This window comes from Cyclospora cayetanensis, unplaced genomic scaffold, assembly GCF_002999335.1.
Source record: "Cyclospora cayetanensis isolate NF1_C8 unplaced genomic scaffold, CcayRef3 CcayRef3_contig_96, whole genome shotgun sequence".
Taxonomy (NCBI): domain Eukaryota; phylum Apicomplexa; class Conoidasida; order Eucoccidiorida; family Eimeriidae; genus Cyclospora; species Cyclospora cayetanensis.
Genome location: NW_020312770.1, coordinates 34,124 through 52,136, shown reverse-complemented (window position 1 = coordinate 52,136; position 18,013 = coordinate 34,124). Strand labels below are relative to the sequence as shown.

Sequence of the window (18,013 nt, the reverse complement as noted above, 5' to 3'; positions counted from 1 at the left end):
GTAGAGCACCACCCTTGCGGTACGTAACTAAGATCTATGCCTTTTTATACTGAGCTCTGGATGGGCTAAGCACCTGAACTTCCACTCTGTTTTCGCAAGCCATTAAGTGTATCTCCATATTCAAGCATGTCACATGTACAATGACCGAAAGAGTGGAAATTCTACGGGAGGGGAGTTGCTCAGTCCTTGATGGCACTCCTCAAGATGCTGACAGGGGTGCAGTAACACATACAGCCTCAGGGGTCTGTGAGTTCTTCGATATAGCCACAGATTTTGAGGATGCCGAGTCAGCTAAACCTGCTTATCAAGAGGAAAAGGCGGAAATGCCGGTGCCCTGCTCTTTAAGGATGCCTGCCAGTACCACCAGCGGCAGTGGGCAAGAGTCTGAATGCGACGCGTCCACAAAATTTCATGAGTTGCATAGTGCCCAGCCACTCGACACCAACTGTCCAATAGGAAAGACCGAAGATCTGTACTTTGTGCATAGTGGTAGCTCCCTTGCAACACAGATCCAGGCGCTGGTATGCACGGAAATACGTACTTTCCAGGGATCTCAGAGGGGCTTACGTCAACTTTTAGCCACTGTGTGCGGGCATGCAAGAAGTGTTAGGGCGCTGAAACAGCACTACGCACGTTCTGCGAGCATAGTTTGGCTGCAAGTCAACCACGCACTTCCCATTTGCAAAGCTCAGTGTATCCGCCTTAAACAAGCTCGGCAGGTGTACTTATCTGTACTCCACAGTCTTGAAAAGCTACAGTCAGGCGCTGAATCAAATGGACGGGAGGTCCGCATGGGCGCATCTCAGTACTACAACAATATAATCAAAGATTTGCTGGAGCTTGATGGACTTAGATGTACTGCAGAGCGCATATCAAACGAAATGCACCTCCGAGATCAAGCAGAACTCAGCGAGATGCATCAAGTCCACAGTCGCCCACTATGGTTGAGGACGCCCAGCAATACACAGGGGCTAAAGGGTTTTTCCGAGACCGAAAACACCGCACTGGAGCTTTTACATGTCTGAATATCAACTTACTGCATTCACGTAATTACCCGCAGTTTCAAAGAGCAAACTAGTTGCCAGCATGTAACGCGTAGAAAATACCGCTGTATCTTTTCGAGGGTGCTGCAGTTCTTACAGTGGTGATCCGTCGATTCATAGGCCATTTGCGGGTTTCGGAGCTTGCAGGAGTCACGATTATTTGACTTCCAAGCGCTTCTAGAAGCTTTGCATCAGAGCTACCCTCCAGGAGCAAAGATGGCCAGATTGTTATTGGAGCGGGTTACAGAGGCAGCAGCGACGAACACATGTTCCTGTACTAGTTGCAGCCACTGCGCTAAAGCGAAGCTTTCTGAAAAACACCAGAGGTCCCAGGACAGTACATCGACTGCAGCACATTGCCTTACGCTTGTGGGTCCACCTATGATTTCAATAGGCAAATGCGTGACACGACTGCCCTTAAACCTCCTCTTCGTTAACTCTTATGGTGAAACAACAGCATCCAAATGAAATGTACACGCAACAAGCAGTAGCTTATTTATATTGGACCAAGGGCAGCTTATTTGTATGAGGATAGCGCGATGCGTGATCTACACTATACGCAGGAACCCTTGCTGCGGCTCTTCGAAATCGAGAGGAAACTTTCTGCACAATTGAATGCTGAGCTAAAGCATGTAGTGCTCCTCATTCGTCTAGCAGCCAATCTTGCAAGTGCATCTGCGCACTTGGAGAAGTTCGTAGGAAGCCTGGTGGGAATGCCGTCCCTAGAAGGCACTGCGTTCGGTGCTTTTGGGACAAAGCAAAAGCGGTGCATCAGGCAGCTAGACCATTCTTTTATGCAAGCAAACTCTTGTAGTCGTTGCCCACCAGCACCATGTTTTTGGTCGTCCGCGTGCGCCTCTCTAAAGTACCCGGCAAGAGCACGCTGGAGGCTTGCCAGGCGGGGAGTTGCTGTCCACAAAGGGGCACTCCTCCGAGCAATAGACCTCCCCATATCCACAGTGCAGGATGACTCGCAATGTGCTACTCTGGGGACTTCTCACGCTCCATTGCGTCTGTTGAGCTCGACAGTACTGGCTTCCGTTCGGCAAGGCAAGGGCGGATCGACCTGCAAAAGCCAGGCGAGAGCCTGCACGAGCTGCTATGGTACAATTCTCAATGAAGAGGAAATGCAGCCAAAGGTGACCTGCATTCGCGCAAGCGCCTCGCCAGCGCAAGTCTCAGACGATGTAGCCCAATGTACAGACAACTCCTTTTTAACGAGCAGCGCGGCGACGCATGGAGTATCAGGCAGAATCCTGCGGAGTGAGCGTCGTGCTCTTAATCTGGTGGGGCAAAGAAGAAGCCAGAGCGTTCCTCCCAGAGCACCAGGCTGCAAGTGGCGTGGTCGTGTGTACTCGAGTACTGCAAGCGTGGAAGCTGCCCCAGGAGTGAATAGGCCTCGGACTCCTGTCCCAAGAGGTCTGGGGAAGCCGCAAGCTGTGCGAGCGCTCGGGGCACGTTGTTTCTCCAATGCAAAGTCAGCCAACACACCTGAGGTATTAAAGGATCCAAGTGAATCCAAGGCCTCAAGGGCTGGTAAGCGCAAGGTCGAAAGAGCTCTCGGGGATCCCGTAAAGCAAAGACGGTTGAAACTGGCATCATGGCTGAAAGCAGCCACACGGGCAGTGCATGCTTTGTCGACGGGCTTATCCAACAAGTGCTACGATATTCTCAACTCCAGCCGTTTGACAGAATCATCAAAAGCCTTGAAAAAACCCGCAGGGTTTATAGAAGAAATCACCCTTCCTGATAGTCACTCTAAAAGCACGCGTTCCCACAAGCTACATCAGCGCACTAGGGCATAACTAAACCATCTTTTGGGGGCACGTGCAAGAGCAGCCGCTCTGAAGGGTGTCGCAACGGTTGATGCAAACACAGCAAGGCGCCTCTCTAGCACCCGCTCGGCCTGCTCACAAAGAGCAAAGCAAATGGCTTCCTCCCCAAATTCATGAAACTCGTAGTTTTGAGCATAGCGAGTATGGAGGAAGCAAACGAAATCAAAATAAGCTTCAGAGCTTCAAGGGGACTAAACAAGCTCTTCAGCAGTGTTGCTCTGGTGTGCTCGACGAACGAAAGAGCCTTACAGGACGCTCAAAGCTCATTTTGGTAGTCACTGGTTTCCACGCGTGCAAGGTGTATATTGGAAAGCATCAGCGCTCCTCGTGCCAGGACATGGCACAGTTTGAATGGGCCCTTCGTTACCGCGAGGATCCCAGTAATATGGGTGAAAATTTGTTCGGCGGTTGCAGTGTATTTTCACAAAAGTCTTTTGCATTTGTTTTGAACGTGCGGTTGTTTCTCAGTTTTTTCATTGTAAAGTCACGTACAACATGTGGCTTTCTCAAACTGGGTGATCGTTAGCTTGAGCGACGTCCAGAAAAGTGCCATGCATGTGTTTTGTTGCAAACACTAAAAAGCCAAGTGTGTAGATACTGAGAGCTGTGAAATGTCTCTGTCCTACTTTTTCTGGGCTCCTCTGAGCAAGAACTGCGGCGCGGAACTGTGTTGGAGACCCTCCTGTCCAGCGGGTACGAGTGCTTCTTGCTATCCTTCCTTGTGCGCCACACACTAAGCGGCAGCCCGAGGAAGCATGGTTAACAGGCTCCACAGTAACGATTGAAAACCATCCGCAGGTAGGGCAAGCCCAGTGCCAACCTGAAGGGCAAGCCCAGTGCCAACCTGAAGGGCAAGCCCAGTGCCAACCTGCCACACACACATGCACAGACAAACGCAGTGCTAAGGATTAGGCAATTAATGGGGTGTGAGTAGCTCGGTTACCTCATCGCACAGGTAACACATTTTCTTGCATTTGCGTAGGTAGGCACTAACGGAGGAAAATAGGGACAGAAATGAGGAAGCATATTTGGACTAGGGCCAAGCTGGGAGGAGTGATGGGCGGACAGACGACATATGGGTTGCCGCTTCGAGGCTTTTCCCATGAGTCTGTTGCGTGAAGAGGCTTCAAAAAGCCCCCCGACATCGACTGAAGACTTCCAGTGCTCAGGCACGTAAATCGCTGTCTTTTTTAGTTTGGGTGAGATCTTAGCTACTCACCGTTTTGTGCGTATCGGGAGTCACTGAAGCTTTCACCCTTTGGAACAGGGAAGTGGGGTCCTATGTGGAAGAGTAAAAGTTGGTGCCAACTTGGCTGGATTCCGATTCTGGCCTCCCCATTTACGAAGACTCAAGGATCGGAGCTTCTGCAGAGACACCTTACCTCATGAATCCATTGCAAGAGCATAGTCTGGACTGGCTACTTTGCGTGGCATGAGCCTATCCAAGCACTTAAAGTACTTGCGATAAATTGCATGGAGCGTGCATGAGGCCGCAACTTTTGGACGGGGTTCAGAAAGCCTGAGAATCGTATCAAAGCATTAGAATGTGCCAGGCGTACGACGACCTGGACTACTGAGTGGGATTTGTGTAAGAACAATCGATGAAGAGCAAACGCCAAATTGACAATGTAGCAACCGAATAAGATAGTCCTTGCAGCTGCCTAGCGCCTCAGCACAGGCTCAATGCTGAAAGCGGCTTGACAAGCCCAGGCATCTCTAAAGCCCTTTACAACGTAAATTATTCAAGCACTAAGGTTTGAGTGTGGAATATAGCTTGACGGGACATCAACGTTTAGGGCAAACAGCAGCCATTGAGAGAAACATTTCGTAGGCAGAGAGCGGCTTCAGCGTTGGATCGTACACACTTTAGTGACCTGAATATGGTGACTTAACTTTAAGGGCTTCGATTTCCACTTTAAGCCATGAACGCTCAGTGTGGGAGCAAGTGCTACGTTCGAAAGCACTTAGCGTCCATTCATGTGAGAACTCGAGTTTTATTGACTGTGTGGAAATCAGAATGTTCCCCGAAATGTTCGAAAATTTACCAGAGTTCGCGAAAGGGCGCGGTAGTGGGCATAGGGAGTAAACGGAAGTCCACCGCACTGCTGGCACACAGGGCGGAGGACTGACTTCAAGGCATGGTTTCAATCAGTGCCAGGACTTGTTTTTCCGTTGACACTAGGATACATGCGTTGTGGCTTTGCCGTACAGCACCGCTACGAGATGACAAACGTATAGGTTATCAGTTATTACTCTCCCCATAGTACTGTGTGAGATAGTTCCGAACCAGGGATATTCTACGTGGGTCTAGCGGTTGAGGCTAAAAGAATACTACGCGAGTTTGCAGTGCGGGATTCATAGAGCTCCAAGTGTAATCTGATGAGCTGAACTGAACAGTGCGAAGAGCAGATTACGCCGCCAAGCTACCCATGGACACTAGCTATTTGTCAAGTTATGCCGTTGAAGGCTTTATCATTTATCGACGGCATGAATTGGCTGTCCATCTTTTACGATTTCGGGGACAGCAAACTCGATCCGTACCAAAAGGCTGTAAGCTTTCTGCAGCGTAGTGAGCTCCCGTGTGCGAAGCCGAGCAAGTAGGTGGTTTGCGCAAAAGTGTGCAGCTACTTGCATCCCCGCTGTCCTTTCCCTCTGCAGGTCGGTTGCTCCGTAGGTTAAGAGCAAGCAGAAGTAGGAACGCTTGGACGAGCAGTTAAAAAGCTTTTCCCAGCTGTCGAAGGGAATAAGCCCCCTTGTGGTGACTCCGCAGTAACCATCGGAAAAGATAATGGGAACGGCTCTAGAGCGATCAAAACCCTCATGGAAGCGGCGGATTGCAGTTAGGGCAGCTTCTAAACAAGCCAGGCCATTTTTTCTAGTGGATTACGAACTAAGTACACAATATGCTCCAAAAAATGATGCTGATCGATCGCCAGGGAGCAAATCCGAGCAGATGGGACAGCGAAGCAAGGCAGATGCACCAATTGCAGCAATAGCGCAACAGTATATAAGCTTTTACTTGTGTAATCAGGATTTCCCTGCGTTTTTGCAGTCTTTGGGTGCATGCAGGGAGCTCAAGCCTCGATCTGCAGCCCCATTCCGCTGTATGTGGGGTGAGGGCGCATGTTGGCAGCAGCAGGCAGCCCTCTCGTGGGCGACTTCCTGAGGGTGAAGGCTTTTTATCAGGGTTTGCCGACACTGTCGGTTTGTTTGTGCGGCATTTCGGCATTCGAGGTGAGACAGAGAAGCGTTGTAGAAGCTCGTATATGCCAGTCTGCTGGGGGCTACACGTTTCTCCCCGCTGTCTCTGTTTTGTGGCAAGGACGGTACATCGGCTGTTTGCGTTTTCACTCGTGCCATTTACTTTTATCTACGTCAATTTTTGAAACTCTTTGCCCTAGCGGGCGGCGCTTTTCTCTCCTTTTTTGAAGTGCTTCGTTCGTTCGAGTGGAGGAGGCTGCCTTCGAGGCATGCTGGGGTTTCCTTACCCTGCTCACAGGCTTGTGGTGCCTTGTAGCTTGTCTGGTCATTTAGGCTCAGAGGGGTCCTGACCTTTTGGAGGGAGCCTTTCTTTCCTTGTGAGCAGCCTTGCGCGTGAACAGGATTCTGAATGTGCTCCGACGAGCGGTAAAGACTGCAGCGGAGTTCCTTCATTTCACAGTCATCTGCGGGGGTTTGGGTGCTGCAGATATCCAAGATGGCGACTGTGCAAACGACCATAAAAACGGAGCTGTGCTCCTTCAGCGAATACCGTATCTACCCGGGTCGTGGGCAAAAGTTCGTTGCTCGGGATGGGAAAGTTCACACCTATATTCACTCAAAGCAGGCACGCCTAGGCCGGCACAAGATGAAGCCTGCGAAGCTGCGCTGGACCTTGGTAAGAGCCTGCAGTTCGGCATTATAGACGAGTTTTGTGGGGTGTGCTAGAACACACGCATGTGAGTATAAGGGTCTTTTGAAGGTGTAGCGGCCAGAGTCACCGCGCCTGAGAAACTGGTGATGGCCCGGTGCTAAGGTCCGCGCAAAACAATTCAGCGCATTCTCAGCATGGATATTGTCAAACAATACGCCTCCAGGGGATGCGCTGTACAGAGCGTCTCTACAGAATTGCTGTGTATTTTCCGTGCATGATCCACTGTGCAGCCGCCCCGGATGCGAACGATTTGCTGTTCTTTGATGCCTATCATTAGCTTTGTTCATTCAGTGTGCCTTCTGCGTCGCGAAATTGTGCAGGCGTGGCGTCGCGCCAATAAGAAATCCCGAGGCGAGGCAGTTGCCAAACGCCGCACTCGCAAGGGGGGTAAGATTCAGAAAGCCATTGTTGGTATTTCTCTGGAGGAAATAAAGCAGAGGTGTGCGGCCAAGCCGGATCCGACCAAGGTGCGTTCAAGGGATTGGGAGTTCACGGTGTGTGTGTAGGCCGGCTGTTGCGATACGATCGTACGGTGCATATATGGAGAGTGCTTGCACCAGTTTCTGTTTTCCTAAGTACGTGCTGGGTGATAATTTACGTTCAAGTTTCATGTGGACTGTGTGGTCACCCAGATGCGCAAAATGCCTGCGAAGGATGCTAAGAAGGGAAAGAGTGAGAAGCCGAAGACAACCGTCATCCCTGGCACACGCGCACCTCCGGCGAAGAATGTCCCCAAGCAGCAGAAGATTAGCACTTCTCGTCGCATGTAAATGGTAGCAGATTTATTGTTGGTTGAAGGGGCTGCTACGTTGGGGACTGAAGGGCGTGGGTCAGCCTGTACGCCCTTTAGGTGGCGTGGGAATGCCCCGAGCGGCATATCGAGGAAAATTGAGTTTCCTTCAAGGGGCAGACTTTGGTGGTTTTGGTAAGGGGTAGTTTAATATGGCTGTCAGCTGTTGCGACGAGTAGGAGTGCAAGGCTAGGCGATTTGTTTAATAAAGCGCCGCAAATTCGATCATTAGTTAGTGCGAAATTGGACAAGTCGAACGTATATAGTTATTGATAGTTGCTCTGTAGACTCCGACTAATTGAGCTGCACTTTTGGCCCTAAAGAAACGCGCATGGCGCGATGGTGCCTGGCATTCGCCGCGAACGCGAATGAAGCGACCATCGGTGGTGCTGGTGCACCTGCGATACCTCCCATACGAACCTGTTTTTACGAGGGAAGGCGTGGGGAAGGGTTTTCCTCGGGGAAGTGCCCGGTGGTTGCTGCCTTGGAAGGGGCTAGTGCGCCCGTTCTGGCCGAGGGAGTTATGCCGAGTACACTGCCGCTCATGGTCAAGAAAGCTTTGAAAACTGCGCTGGCCACTTGGAATCCCTGTGGCATAGCTGCGGCGGGGGCAGCACATGCTATGTGTAGTAGGGTTCAAGGACCCTGGTGGTGCATGCGACACCAGCAGTCCCAAAGGGGTCGAGGAGAGAAACTCATGGAAAGCGTGCTGATATGTGATTAAAATTGAAAGATCTGCAAAGTTTTGATAGCGTATTCCTCCCCCTCCGTGGGCAAGCCCCCTCGCCTCTTCGGCGGCACCCTTCAGGCTGCACATTGCTCAAGTGGTGTTAGAGGGTCATTAATAGTCGTACGCTTTTAGCGTGCTAAGGGGCTCCCATTCATGCGTGTCCCTTGGCTTTTTCGGCGTCAGTTGGCTCACCGCTGGGAGGGCAACGCTCCGGCCCTCCTGCACCCCAGTGCAGCCTTTGGGCAGCGTGCCGAGCATGCACTCGCGTTCCCTTATGTTGCTGCTGCTGGCCAGACGCGGTGCGCCCATAAATACGCGGCCCCAGAGTGCCCGAACTTGATGAAGCTGAGGAGCTCTATCGAGCAAAATTTTCAGCCCATTTGCTTCTATGTGAAGAATGACTACGCCATGGGGCACCATGTGTATGACCAGCACTTTTACGTAAGGTTGCGAGTCCCCTCGAGAGAGCATGCGCGACCGTGGAATTTACCTTGCTGTGCACATCTGGAGTGCATTCACTGCGTTCACGTTCCTTGAGAGGACTTCTTGCGTGGTTTCTGTTTGTAGGGCATATTGTGCTCTCCCTTGTTCGAGGGGAAGACCTATGGGCAAATCAACGCCATGGTCGACCGCGTTCTTGAGCCTTTAGGTATGTTAGCTACGCCCTAAGGTTTTCAGTCTACAGGTAAGCTGGGGTGTGCTTGGTGCGCTCGGCGGGACTAGTCCTTTCGTGCCGTTTGTTCCCTTGTGCAACTTGGGCCGTGCAGGCTTGAAGGGCCGCGTGAAGCTGCATTGCCAGCCTCCCTCCCGATTCGAAGTGCGCAAGTAATGGGAAAGACGCTTAAGGGACTGGACTAATCTGCAGCTCCCTGGAAGAAACAAACGTGCCTGGGCACAGAGTAGTTGGCTGCGGGATAGTGGATGGCACTTCGCGGTAGGAATGTAAGAAGATGGACGAACTTGCGTTGGGGATCGTTTAGATGCTGTATGCACGTGTTCTTTCTTTCAGAAGATGCGCCATCGCGTGCGCTGGAGATGGCAACTTGAGAAGTGAGGTTGGTCACACGCTAGGTCATGCTCGGCAGTTCCTTCTAGTGTAGGACACGAGATGCGTTTTCTAGCTGTTGGCACTTGGGCGGGACGACTGCGCCGATGTGATGAAGAAATTGCGTTGCACCGCTTTTAGTGGTAGACGGATAATTGCTCGCTCCGGCAAAAGACCGGTAAATGCAAACTATGCGTTCGACAAGCAAATTGTCAGAGTCGGGGGACACGGCTTTGCACAGCGCGAGGCGGTGCATGGCAGGGCACAACGTGAATCCAGCTTACCTTGCAGCTCTAAGAACTGTAAATTCTTCGTTTGTTAACTCGTGCCCGCTGTCGAAGTGCGGATTAGGCCAGGCGGACTCAGTATGCAGTTCTCTTCCTAGCCTTTTCTGCGTTTCGCTTTTAGTGGCGCGGGAGCGGTGAAGACAATTAAGTAGAGCGTATCTGGCCAGAAACCCAAACAAATCATTTCCCACCTTGCTGCACGAATTATGTGCGATCTGTAAAAATCAACTTGGCTGGTGAAGAGCTACAGCAACTCCTGCGCGCTGTAGCCCTCGAGCTGGTGCTGCCTCCTTAGCGTGCGGCGGTGCACCACTGAGGCAAAGCTGGGAAGCTGGCCACTCCTGGCTGTCTACGTGTCCCTGCTGTATTTCTTGAGAGTCTTTGGGTCAACACAGAGACTCCGTGCCTTGTCTTGCAAAGCGTCGCGGTCCTTGAGAGTTTGTTCTCGCTTTTTGTGCCATTCGTCGATATTGGTTCCCTTCGGGAACGCCCTCACACACTGTTGGGAGGCACTGACGCCTGGAAGACACGGGCACAAGTGCAAGCCGCTCGGTTTCTGCTAGCCGCTGTAATGGGCTCATGGCCTATACAGAAAGTAACAAAGGGGCGAGAAGCAAGCCGAGACTGCGCTTGGGTGCCTTACCATCAGCCTGGACAGTAACCTCCGCTGGTGTGTCATCAATGTAATACTCTACCTCGGCGTGCTTTACGATGAAGTCGTATGCGAGCGTCGCCTGAGCTCGTTTATAAAGCTGCTTTGCGAGCGTCTCGGCCGATTCCATCGGCACCTGCGGAACGTGTCGTCCAACTGAAAACCATGAATCACGGCTCATATCAAGGGGTCTGCCAACCACGCATGGCCCCCAATCCTGCACCCCGTTTCCGGGGATGTTGGCATCAACTAGCGAACTGACCTTCAACAAAGCCTGTGCAAGGTCTTTCTGCAGCTTCTCCTCATCCACTTGGAGTCGTTCCATTCGACAGATGGCCTAAATTCGCATACCACGAGGTTTTCGTTCATGTGAAAGAGCGTGAATCACCCCACTACAGCTGCTCTTGTCTAGAGATGAAGGGCGACGAGTTGGACATACTTGAATAGCAAACGACGTTCTCAATATGTTCTCCACTCCTCGTCGACTGTCCTGTTTCCACTTTAGAAAAGAATCTTTGGATTGAAACTTTTTGTTGTCTTCACCCTGCACTTCTCTTGCTTTCAGCTGCTGCTTCCACGTGGCACTGGCTTGGGCGTCAATCAGCGACTCTGCAACATACCGGCACCAGCTTTTCCTCAATGTGCGTTTGGTAGAAAACAGCAACATCGGCAGTTAAGGGAAGAGAACACGCGGGCCCACTGTTTAGGCACCTAGAAGCACGGAAAGGAGCACTGGGTTGTCATCGTTGGCAGCATCAAACACACCAGGAATGTCTACTTGCGCGATCTGGTCCAAGGCCTCCGCCGCAGCTCCTAGTGCGTGCTTCGATGCTGCTTCTTTGACTAGCTCTTCTCCAGATGATTCAACCAGCTCCCACAATTCTGTGCGGTTCATACCACACGTCTTCACGAAGAACTCATCTGCGCAACACAAAAATGTTGAGCGACAGAAACACAAGAATTATAGACACCGCGGTCTACAAATGCAAAACTGCAGCAGCGATTCAGAGCAGCGCACACTGTCTACAAACTTATGAACTTCGTGTGAAACGTTTATGCGTCGTCCCTCAAGGCAGCGAACAGCGTTGAAGACCGCATTTAGGATGTTACAGACCATCAGCTTTGGGGATAATGCGCCTTTTCACGTTCAAACATTCAACTTGAAGCAGGCAATCAACGTAGTGGACATCTTCCTCTGAGTTCTTTGAATCGGGGTCTTCCTCTGTTGCACTAGCCGTCCCCATCTCTTCATTTTGGTTTTTCTCATCCTGATTGACTTCATTAGGTGCGAACATCTTTGGCTTTTCTTTGTCAAGCTCGTGCTGTTCTGCCTGACCTCCAAAAAGCGTTTTGAAGATGTTACCTTTTGTTGCCTTGGCAATGTTCTCTAGATAAATGGGGACCAGGCTTTGGCCTTCTGCCGGCGGTTGGAGCTCTTCAGCTGTCCCAGTTCCCCCTGGAGGCTTTTCTGCGCCTTCACATTGTTGGTTGTAGATATCCAGCAGCTGCTGGGTATGGAATGGGATTGCCACCCTAATAGTTCGAGATTCACCAACCGCGATGCCCGCCACGGATTCCAGCAGCTCTGTAGGTAACCTGTACATGTTTCACCACATTGTAAGCTCCTTTCACCAGTGGTGCTGTTGTGACGCTGGTCCACACACCGCAAGAAGGCAAGTTGCCTCGTTGTACTTACCACGGTTTCACAAGATCCAGCGTTGTTTGTCCGCTAATGAATTGTGAGGGAATTTCTTCCCCAGTTGTGCCATCGCGTTCTTCAAACCATCCCGCGTCCACCTGCGACCGTTTAACGCTCCGGCGTAGGCCGTGTGAACGCCGCCTGGGATAATATCTAGATGCTCAAGTGTAGAAGTACAAATGATCAGGCAGACAAGGGGGCCCTAGTAACTCACCCGGAGGACCACTGTATCACCCTCTTGAGCTGAAGGTAGAGGCTCGGGGTAGTCAACCACTTGGGAGTGCTTGTACAGCAGGTAATCCTCCGTCATGCGAAATATCTGCCCTCGTGCATGCGGCCGTCTTGGCACGCGGAGCTGCAAATGCAGGGAGACCATCCACTGTCAAATTTTGAAACAGCGCTCGCGCTGTAGAGACGCACTCCTTCGCCGTTGCCAGACGCTCAGAAGGGAGTGGACCCTCCGGTACTTTGCTAAACCATCCCCACAATCTCTTAAGAAACAATAACACGGAACTGCCGGCCCGCTAGTGTAGACAGGTACCAGACAATTGCCGGACCTTGAGACCCTTATACGATCGCTTGAATTGAACCTTTGGATAGGCCTCTGCGCAGAGTTTGAGCGTAAGAGGTGATCCAGGAGAAAAGCGGTCAGCCACCGAGCTTAAATCCTGCACCGGAAGCCTCGCACATCCGAATGGTGGCAGCCCCTTGTCGCCTTCGTCAGACGTCAACATTCTTATGCTCAGTGCGATTGGAGGCAGAAGGGAATAGAGCACAGCATTAGCCCATGGCGAAACAAAACTGTCTGGTCGGTCCCTACCTCAGCGAAGTCAACACCGCCAAGGATGCGCGCCTTGTGCTGCACCCGTGCCTTGCGGACGATGGCCTCAGCTAAAAAGCGAAGCACGTCCTTGCGAACAGCGGCTGCACCCCCTGCCTTCTGAAGAAGAAAGGCTTGAGAGATATCCAGTGGCGAGGCGTGTAGGGAGCTTCCGAGTGAAGCCCGGAGGGACGTCAAGGTGAGCTCCCACAGCTGGGGAGGAAAGCGCGCACAGCATGGATCTCGATCCTCTCTGCTGAGCTGGATGTGCATCTGCATGCGGGCATCCTTACAGTGCCCATCCAGCAGTGACTGCAAGGAAACAATTACCGCCAAGAGTTCTGCCATCTCACCTGTCTAGTAAACTCCCCAGAAATACTCGCTTCAAGACTCAGCCGGCAGTTTTCCAGTTCCTGAATAGCGATTTGCACGTTCGCATCGGCAAGCATCCTGTCCAACCTCTCCTCCGCAGCGCTTTGCTTCTCCTCCATGGTCTTCCTTTCTTCCGAGCTCATGCCCGCCGTTCGCGTGTAGGAACCAAGACGCCGACCGCTCTGGATGTACTGGGCACGTCTCTGCACGCAAGCGCCACACAATACGTCCTTGATACGTATTCAGCTGGTAGCGAATGCGGCATTGACCCCATTGCATGCATGCAACGGCAAAGCCACAAGCGCCTTCCGGGAGCCTGCCTCCTTATTGCGCATGACAGTCAGCAAGGATGTACAAGTGCACGCTCATGGACCCGACGAATACCAAGCGCACACCCCTGCATAAGCCCTTCTCCCAATGCAGGCTCGTACAGTGTCTTTCCATCTGCCCGCTTCAAGAATAACGCATGCGCATGAGATCCTCCCCGTCACAGAGCACTCTCAGAGCAGAGCGAGGAATACACCGCTCTCGATCCACGGGCTATCAGAAGCCCCCTCCCCTGCCCTCCCCACCTGTTGCTGATTCCGCCGCTTCTCATGCCACGCTGCTCCTGGGTCGATCGATCGCAGTGTCTCGACGCTCTCCTGCTTACCCCTGATCGAGGGTGCCGCTCTCCTACCCCCAGCATCGGCGTCTTCCTGTTTGGTATGTTCGCCTTCCTTGGAGCTTCCCCTGCTCTTAGCAGCCGCCTCCACGCTCGGTTCACTGGGAGCCCACGCGTCACTAGAGGCCACGCGCATGCGTGTGGGCTGCCCAATGAATTGCGCTGCATGGCTAGCGCGGGGGAAGTGCTGACTTTGACTGTCGAACGCACTGGCACTTCCCCTTGGTTCGAGCGTGGCGTGGGAAGGTAGGGAAGACAAGAAACAGGCATGACTCGAACAGGGGGCGGGGCTAAAGAATGGGGACCGATACGCTGCTCTGCGTTGCGCCTCCCTAGAATGGAGAGGCGTGTCTCTGACTCCCCATATTTCTACGCGCGAGCCACAAACTCGCGCGGATGGCAGCAGAAGACAGCCCAAAACGCCGCATACGAGCAGCGCCCACCTCGTCACTGGGAAACACCTCCTGGACTGAGGACACTTGCAGGGGCGGAAGCCGTGAGGAATCAACGCCATGTGTACCTGCGTTTTCCCGTCGATGACGGATACCAGAAGCACGCGCGCCGCACCACTCCTGCGCCGTGCTTAGGCGTGAAAAAGGGTCTATGACGCTACTGGCCAAGCGTATCGGTTGCTCCGCAGAGGGGAGCCGGCGTGTGCGTGTGCGTGGAATGGCCTTCTCCCTCAGCGCCAGTGTTCAGGGTACTACTACTGGGGGGTCCAGAGTATCTTCGGCATCTCAGGTTCCTCAGAAGCAGCAGTGAAGCAAGCTCTATGGGATTCAGGGGGAGAAGACAAGCGCAACACTGCCTATGCGGTCTGCTCCACCGACTGGCTGGTCATACTCCTGGAGGACATACGCGCCAACCTCCCGACAGTGAGTGCCTCACAACATGGGCGGATCCTTCGAACACCACGAAGCTTGGGACTTTTACTGTTAGCCGGAGAATTAAAAAGCCAGTTTCTAAAAAGAACGGATCTATCACGTGTGCTGATCCTTCGGCGCGCGCGGTGGAGATACACCACACAGGGGGGACGCAGCGCCTCCGCAGTCCAGGAGAGGGAGGGCCCCCGGGTTACCGCAGCCTTCTGTTCAGAAACGTGCGGGTTACCGCCATTTCGTACTTTGAGAGGCTTGCGCAGCATTGAAGCTGGTTTTTTGAACTGCTTTCTCGCCTTTTTATGCTTGAGGGGCGTGCTTGCGTAGGCCGAAGCCGTTTTTCTTCTCAGGAACGCGCCTCCTGGCCTGTGCAATGTTTGACAGAAGTGCTGTGCGCACCTCTCCGTAGCCTCGTGCCTCAGACTGGACGCGGCTTGCGGTGCCGGTGGTAAGGCTCACTGTGTTTAGTGGGGAGGGGAGCCCGGGAGAGGCTTCACGGAAAGCCGCCGAGCAGCATGATTGTCTTGTGTTGGTTCTTGCGCCATAACTCCTACAATGGATTCCGGCTGGAAGAGCTCGAGGCATTGGCCTCCCTGGAGGGCGTGACCTCTGCGTCGCTCTGGAGCGGATGCCAGCGGCCAGATTCGCACTCGGAGAACCAATTCGTGTTTGTAAACGTTCCTGACGAGGCCGTGTGCCACGCCCTCATGAAGCGATCTCTCCTCATCAAGGCCTTTATTGAGGTTCGCCCGCAGCGATTCTTGCCAGAGGTCCCTTCCGGGTTGTTTCGGCCTTTCAGAGATTTCCTGAGGCCTGCCTCCGAACAAACCCCAACGCCATTCCCTCTTATGGGGAAAACTCGAGGTGTCTCCGTCGCATTTGTGCGGCCCCTGTGTACATCTTCCGCAGGTTTGGGCGGAAGGAGAGACTTACGAAGCGGTTCTCCAGGAGCTGCAAGGGCGAAGGATGCCCGACTTCCGAAAGTGGGTAAACGCGGACCGCACTTGGGCCTTCAAGGTTGGAGCCTTTGGAAAGTGCCTCAGTAGCGACGAGCAGCGCCGTAAAATGACCTTTTTTGCTTCTCTGTTCAAGGGGAATGAGAAGGTGGACTTGGAAAACCCGGCCACGACCTTAGTCGTGGCGGAGGTAGGACCTCATTGTTTGTGCTGCCTCTGCCTTTTGCGTTTTTGAGCACCCTCGCGCTTGCTCGAGCGACTTGTGCAACAGCTTTTGCCGTGTGGGTAGCGTCCTGCGTGCGCGCCATGTTGCAGGAATGGACGCATACGGAACAGCTGCAGGCCCCGCGTAGGATATTCTTTGGCCGGCAAATTTGCGGCAAAACCAAGGAACACCCCTTTTGGTGGAAATACAGACTCCCCGTTCGCCCCGTGCTGGGACCTACTTCGCTAGACTGCGAGCTGGCGTTTCTGATGTGCAACCAGGTAAGCGCATGTCGGCCTGTGCCTGCCTGCCTACCTACGTATGGGTACATGTATGTTTATGAGTGTGTAATTAAGATCGCGCGCTGCGTGCTGCCTGCTCGCATGCCCAAGGGATAGGTGGACATGTCGCACGGCAGTTGGGTATGGGCATCGTTTGCGTCATTAAAGTGCTGCACCCCGTGCATGCGTGGCATGCAGCAGTGAGAGAGAGAGCCCGCGTGCGCGATTCTCAGTCATGCGAACGCCCTTCCTGGGTGTGGCTGGTGCGCAGGGGCTGGTAGGTCCAGACCATGTCGTCTTAGATCCCTTCGTTGGCACGGGAAGTGTGCTTATTGCAGCAGCTCACTATGGGTAAGTTGGCTTTCCCAGTTCGGCCGTCTACGCGCGGCGCCTGTTAACTCTGTGGGCCAGGCTGTGGCGTTTTGGCGGGGGCGCTTTGGACAGTTGCATCGATGCAGACACGGTAGTGGACGCCAATGAATGCGTTGTTTGCGCGGCGTATGGTATGGGGGTTGCTTACCCCCAGTGCCTTCTGCGTTGGCTCAGACATTGACATCCGCGTGCTAAAAGGATACGGCGTGTCATATATGAATCCGCATTTGTCTCTGGAAAACAGTGCGTCCGGCCATGTTCATCCACTTTTGCATGACCCTCCGCCCGTTGCGTGGGGTAGATTTTCTATGCCTGCATGCATTTAATTCGAGGGTTCTCTGTAGTAGCACGTCTGCGGGCAGGCGACACCTCAGTGACAGCCTCCAAAAAATGCAGACTTCGTTCTCTGCGTGTGCGACCAGAGAAAACGGATATATTCCGCAACTTTGATGAATACGGACTTTGTCGGCCTGAGATCATCCGCTGCGACAATGCCGCATGGGTTGGCTGTCCTTCCCGATCCTCCGCTCCCCTAGCACTCGTCGGGTTTGGGTAGGGGAAACTTTGCAGAGAATTCCAAGGGTGTGTAGCGGGTCTACCGCGCGCAGAGCGCGTCTTCCAATTTGAGCGCATGCGGATATCGGCGGCGCCTTTTGCAGGTTTGGCGGCTCCCATACGAAGAGAGGGCTTTCAGCAAGCTGGACGAGCTGCCGCAACTCCCGCAGCAGGGAGACAGCGAAGACCCTGGGGCAGTGCGCCCCGCGTATTTGACAAGAAACCTTAGAGGAGGGAAGCCATGGGTGGACTGTATCATGACGGACCCTCCCTACGGTAAACCGGACGAAGCAACCTCGTGCATCTTTTATACGGAAGGGTTATACGGAAGGAAGGGAAGCCAGGGAATTTTTTCGAGACTGTCTGAGCTCGCCAAGGTGTCTCGTCAACATTTACGCTTATGCGTATGTTTTCCCTTCCTTTCGGGTGTCAGGGATTCGTGCGGGCGCCAGACAATCGGGCCACTTGAAGAAATACAAGCGAAACGAACACACACGAAGCAACGAAGAGTATGTAACTCTGAGTTTTTCGCAGCAGTTAGCAATCTTCCGCTTGGTCTAAAGACTGAGTGTGCGTGCAGAAAAGAACTTTCTGCGATACACACAAGCCACCGTTCTTCATGGGGTCGCACGCGACAACGTACCGGCAGTCCGAGGGGGTGGGGAAGGGGGCTCATCTGGTACTTGATTTTTGCAGAGAGGTTATTTTTTGTGTGGCCATTTTCAGCCGACTGACATACATCCCCCCCACTGTGGTCTACAGTTCGCGAGCACTTGTGAGCGATTTGTTAAATCTATCGTCGCGCCTTCTTGTCGACGGTGGACGTCTTGTGTTTCTGCTGCCCGTCGAACTGTCTACGTAAGATGTGACCCTGAAAAAACGCTCTGGGAAAAGCTTTTCTCAAAGCATGCACCCC

The 18,013-nt window shown here is 53.0% G+C and overlaps 4 protein-coding genes across 4 annotated transcripts; 3 read left to right on the top strand and 1 right to left on the bottom strand.

The window, feature by feature from the left end:
- Nucleotides 1-140: 140 nt before the first annotated feature.
- Nucleotides 141-2,848, top strand: LOC34623086. The gene is made up of 3 exons (XM_026336178.1): nucleotides 141-923; nucleotides 1,191-1,445; nucleotides 1,535-2,848. Exons 1-3 carry the CDS (start codon nucleotides 141-143, stop codon nucleotides 2,846-2,848), a joined length of 2,352 nt encoding a protein of 783 aa, XP_026191963.1.
- Nucleotides 2,849-6,575: 3,727 nt separating this feature from the next.
- On the top strand, nucleotides 6,576-7,561 carry LOC34623085 (60S ribosomal protein L24). Its single transcript, XM_026336188.1, has 3 exons — nucleotides 6,576-6,755; nucleotides 7,112-7,258; nucleotides 7,424-7,561. The coding sequence occupies exons 1-3, from the start codon at nucleotides 6,576-6,578 to the stop codon at nucleotides 7,559-7,561; spliced, it is 465 nt and encodes a 154-aa protein (XP_026191973.1).
- Nucleotides 7,562-9,992: 2,431 nt separating this feature from the next.
- On the bottom strand, nucleotides 9,993-13,305 carry LOC34623084. The gene is made up of 11 exons (XM_026336176.1): nucleotides 13,168-13,305; nucleotides 12,815-13,027; nucleotides 12,552-12,662; nucleotides 12,209-12,349; nucleotides 11,992-12,092; nucleotides 11,410-11,891; nucleotides 11,061-11,216; nucleotides 10,735-10,904; nucleotides 10,558-10,632; nucleotides 10,287-10,431; nucleotides 9,993-10,162 (listed from the first exon to the last, which is right to left on the bottom strand). The coding sequence occupies exons 1-11, from the start codon at nucleotides 13,303-13,305 to the stop codon at nucleotides 9,993-9,995; spliced, it is 1,902 nt and encodes a 633-aa protein (XP_026191961.1).
- Nucleotides 13,306-15,243: 1,938 nt separating this feature from the next.
- On the top strand, nucleotides 15,244-17,959 carry LOC34623082 (tRNA (guanine(10)-N2)-methyltransferase homolog). Its single transcript, XM_026336189.1, has 8 exons — nucleotides 15,244-15,498; nucleotides 15,638-15,874; nucleotides 16,442-16,521; nucleotides 16,697-16,785; nucleotides 16,965-17,044; nucleotides 17,202-17,373; nucleotides 17,531-17,606; nucleotides 17,824-17,959. Exons 1-8 carry the CDS (start codon nucleotides 15,244-15,246, stop codon nucleotides 17,957-17,959), a joined length of 1,125 nt encoding a protein of 374 aa, XP_026191974.1.
- The last annotated feature ends 54 nt before the right edge of the window (nucleotides 17,960-18,013 follow it).

Coding starts and splice junctions, on each gene's coding strand:
- LOC34623086 (XM_026336178.1), top strand. CDS start 141: ATGACCGAAAGAGTGGAAATTCTACGGGAGGGGAGTTGCTCAGTCCTT. Junction 924..1,190: donor AACTCAGCGAGATGCATCAA/GTCCACAGTCGC, acceptor CGGAGCTTGCAG/GAGTCACGATTATTTGACTT. Junction 1,446..1,534: donor TGATTTCAATAGGCAAATGC/GTGACACGACTG, acceptor AACAAGCAGTAG/CTTATTTATATTGGACCAAG.
- LOC34623085 (XM_026336188.1), top strand. CDS start 6,576: ATGGCGACTGTGCAAACGACCATAAAAACGGAGCTGTGCTCCTTCAGC. Junction 6,756..7,111: donor CGAAGCTGCGCTGGACCTTG/GTAAGAGCCTGC, acceptor GAAATTGTGCAG/GCGTGGCGTCGCGCCAATAA. Junction 7,259..7,423: donor CCAAGCCGGATCCGACCAAG/GTGCGTTCAAGG, acceptor GTGGTCACCCAG/ATGCGCAAAATGCCTGCGAA.
- LOC34623084 (XM_026336176.1), bottom strand. CDS start 13,305: ATGGAGGAGAAGCAAAGCGCTGCGGAGGAGAGGTTGGACAGGATGCTT. Junction 13,028..13,167: donor CTGGGGAGTTTACTAGACAG/GTGAGATGGCAG, acceptor TTTCCTCCCCAG/CTGTGGGAGCTCACCTTGAC. Junction 11,892..11,991: donor CTGGATCTTGTGAAACCGTG/GTAAGTACAACG, acceptor AAACATGTACAG/GTTACCTACAGAGCTGCTGG.
- LOC34623082 (XM_026336189.1), top strand. CDS start 15,244: ATGATTGTCTTGTGTTGGTTCTTGCGCCATAACTCCTACAATGGATTC. Junction 16,522..16,696: donor ATTGCAGCAGCTCACTATGG/GTAAGTTGGCTT, acceptor GCTTACCCCCAG/TGCCTTCTGCGTTGGCTCAG. Junction 17,045..17,201: donor GCTGCGACAATGCCGCATGG/GTTGGCTGTCCT, acceptor CGCCTTTTGCAG/GTTTGGCGGCTCCCATACGA.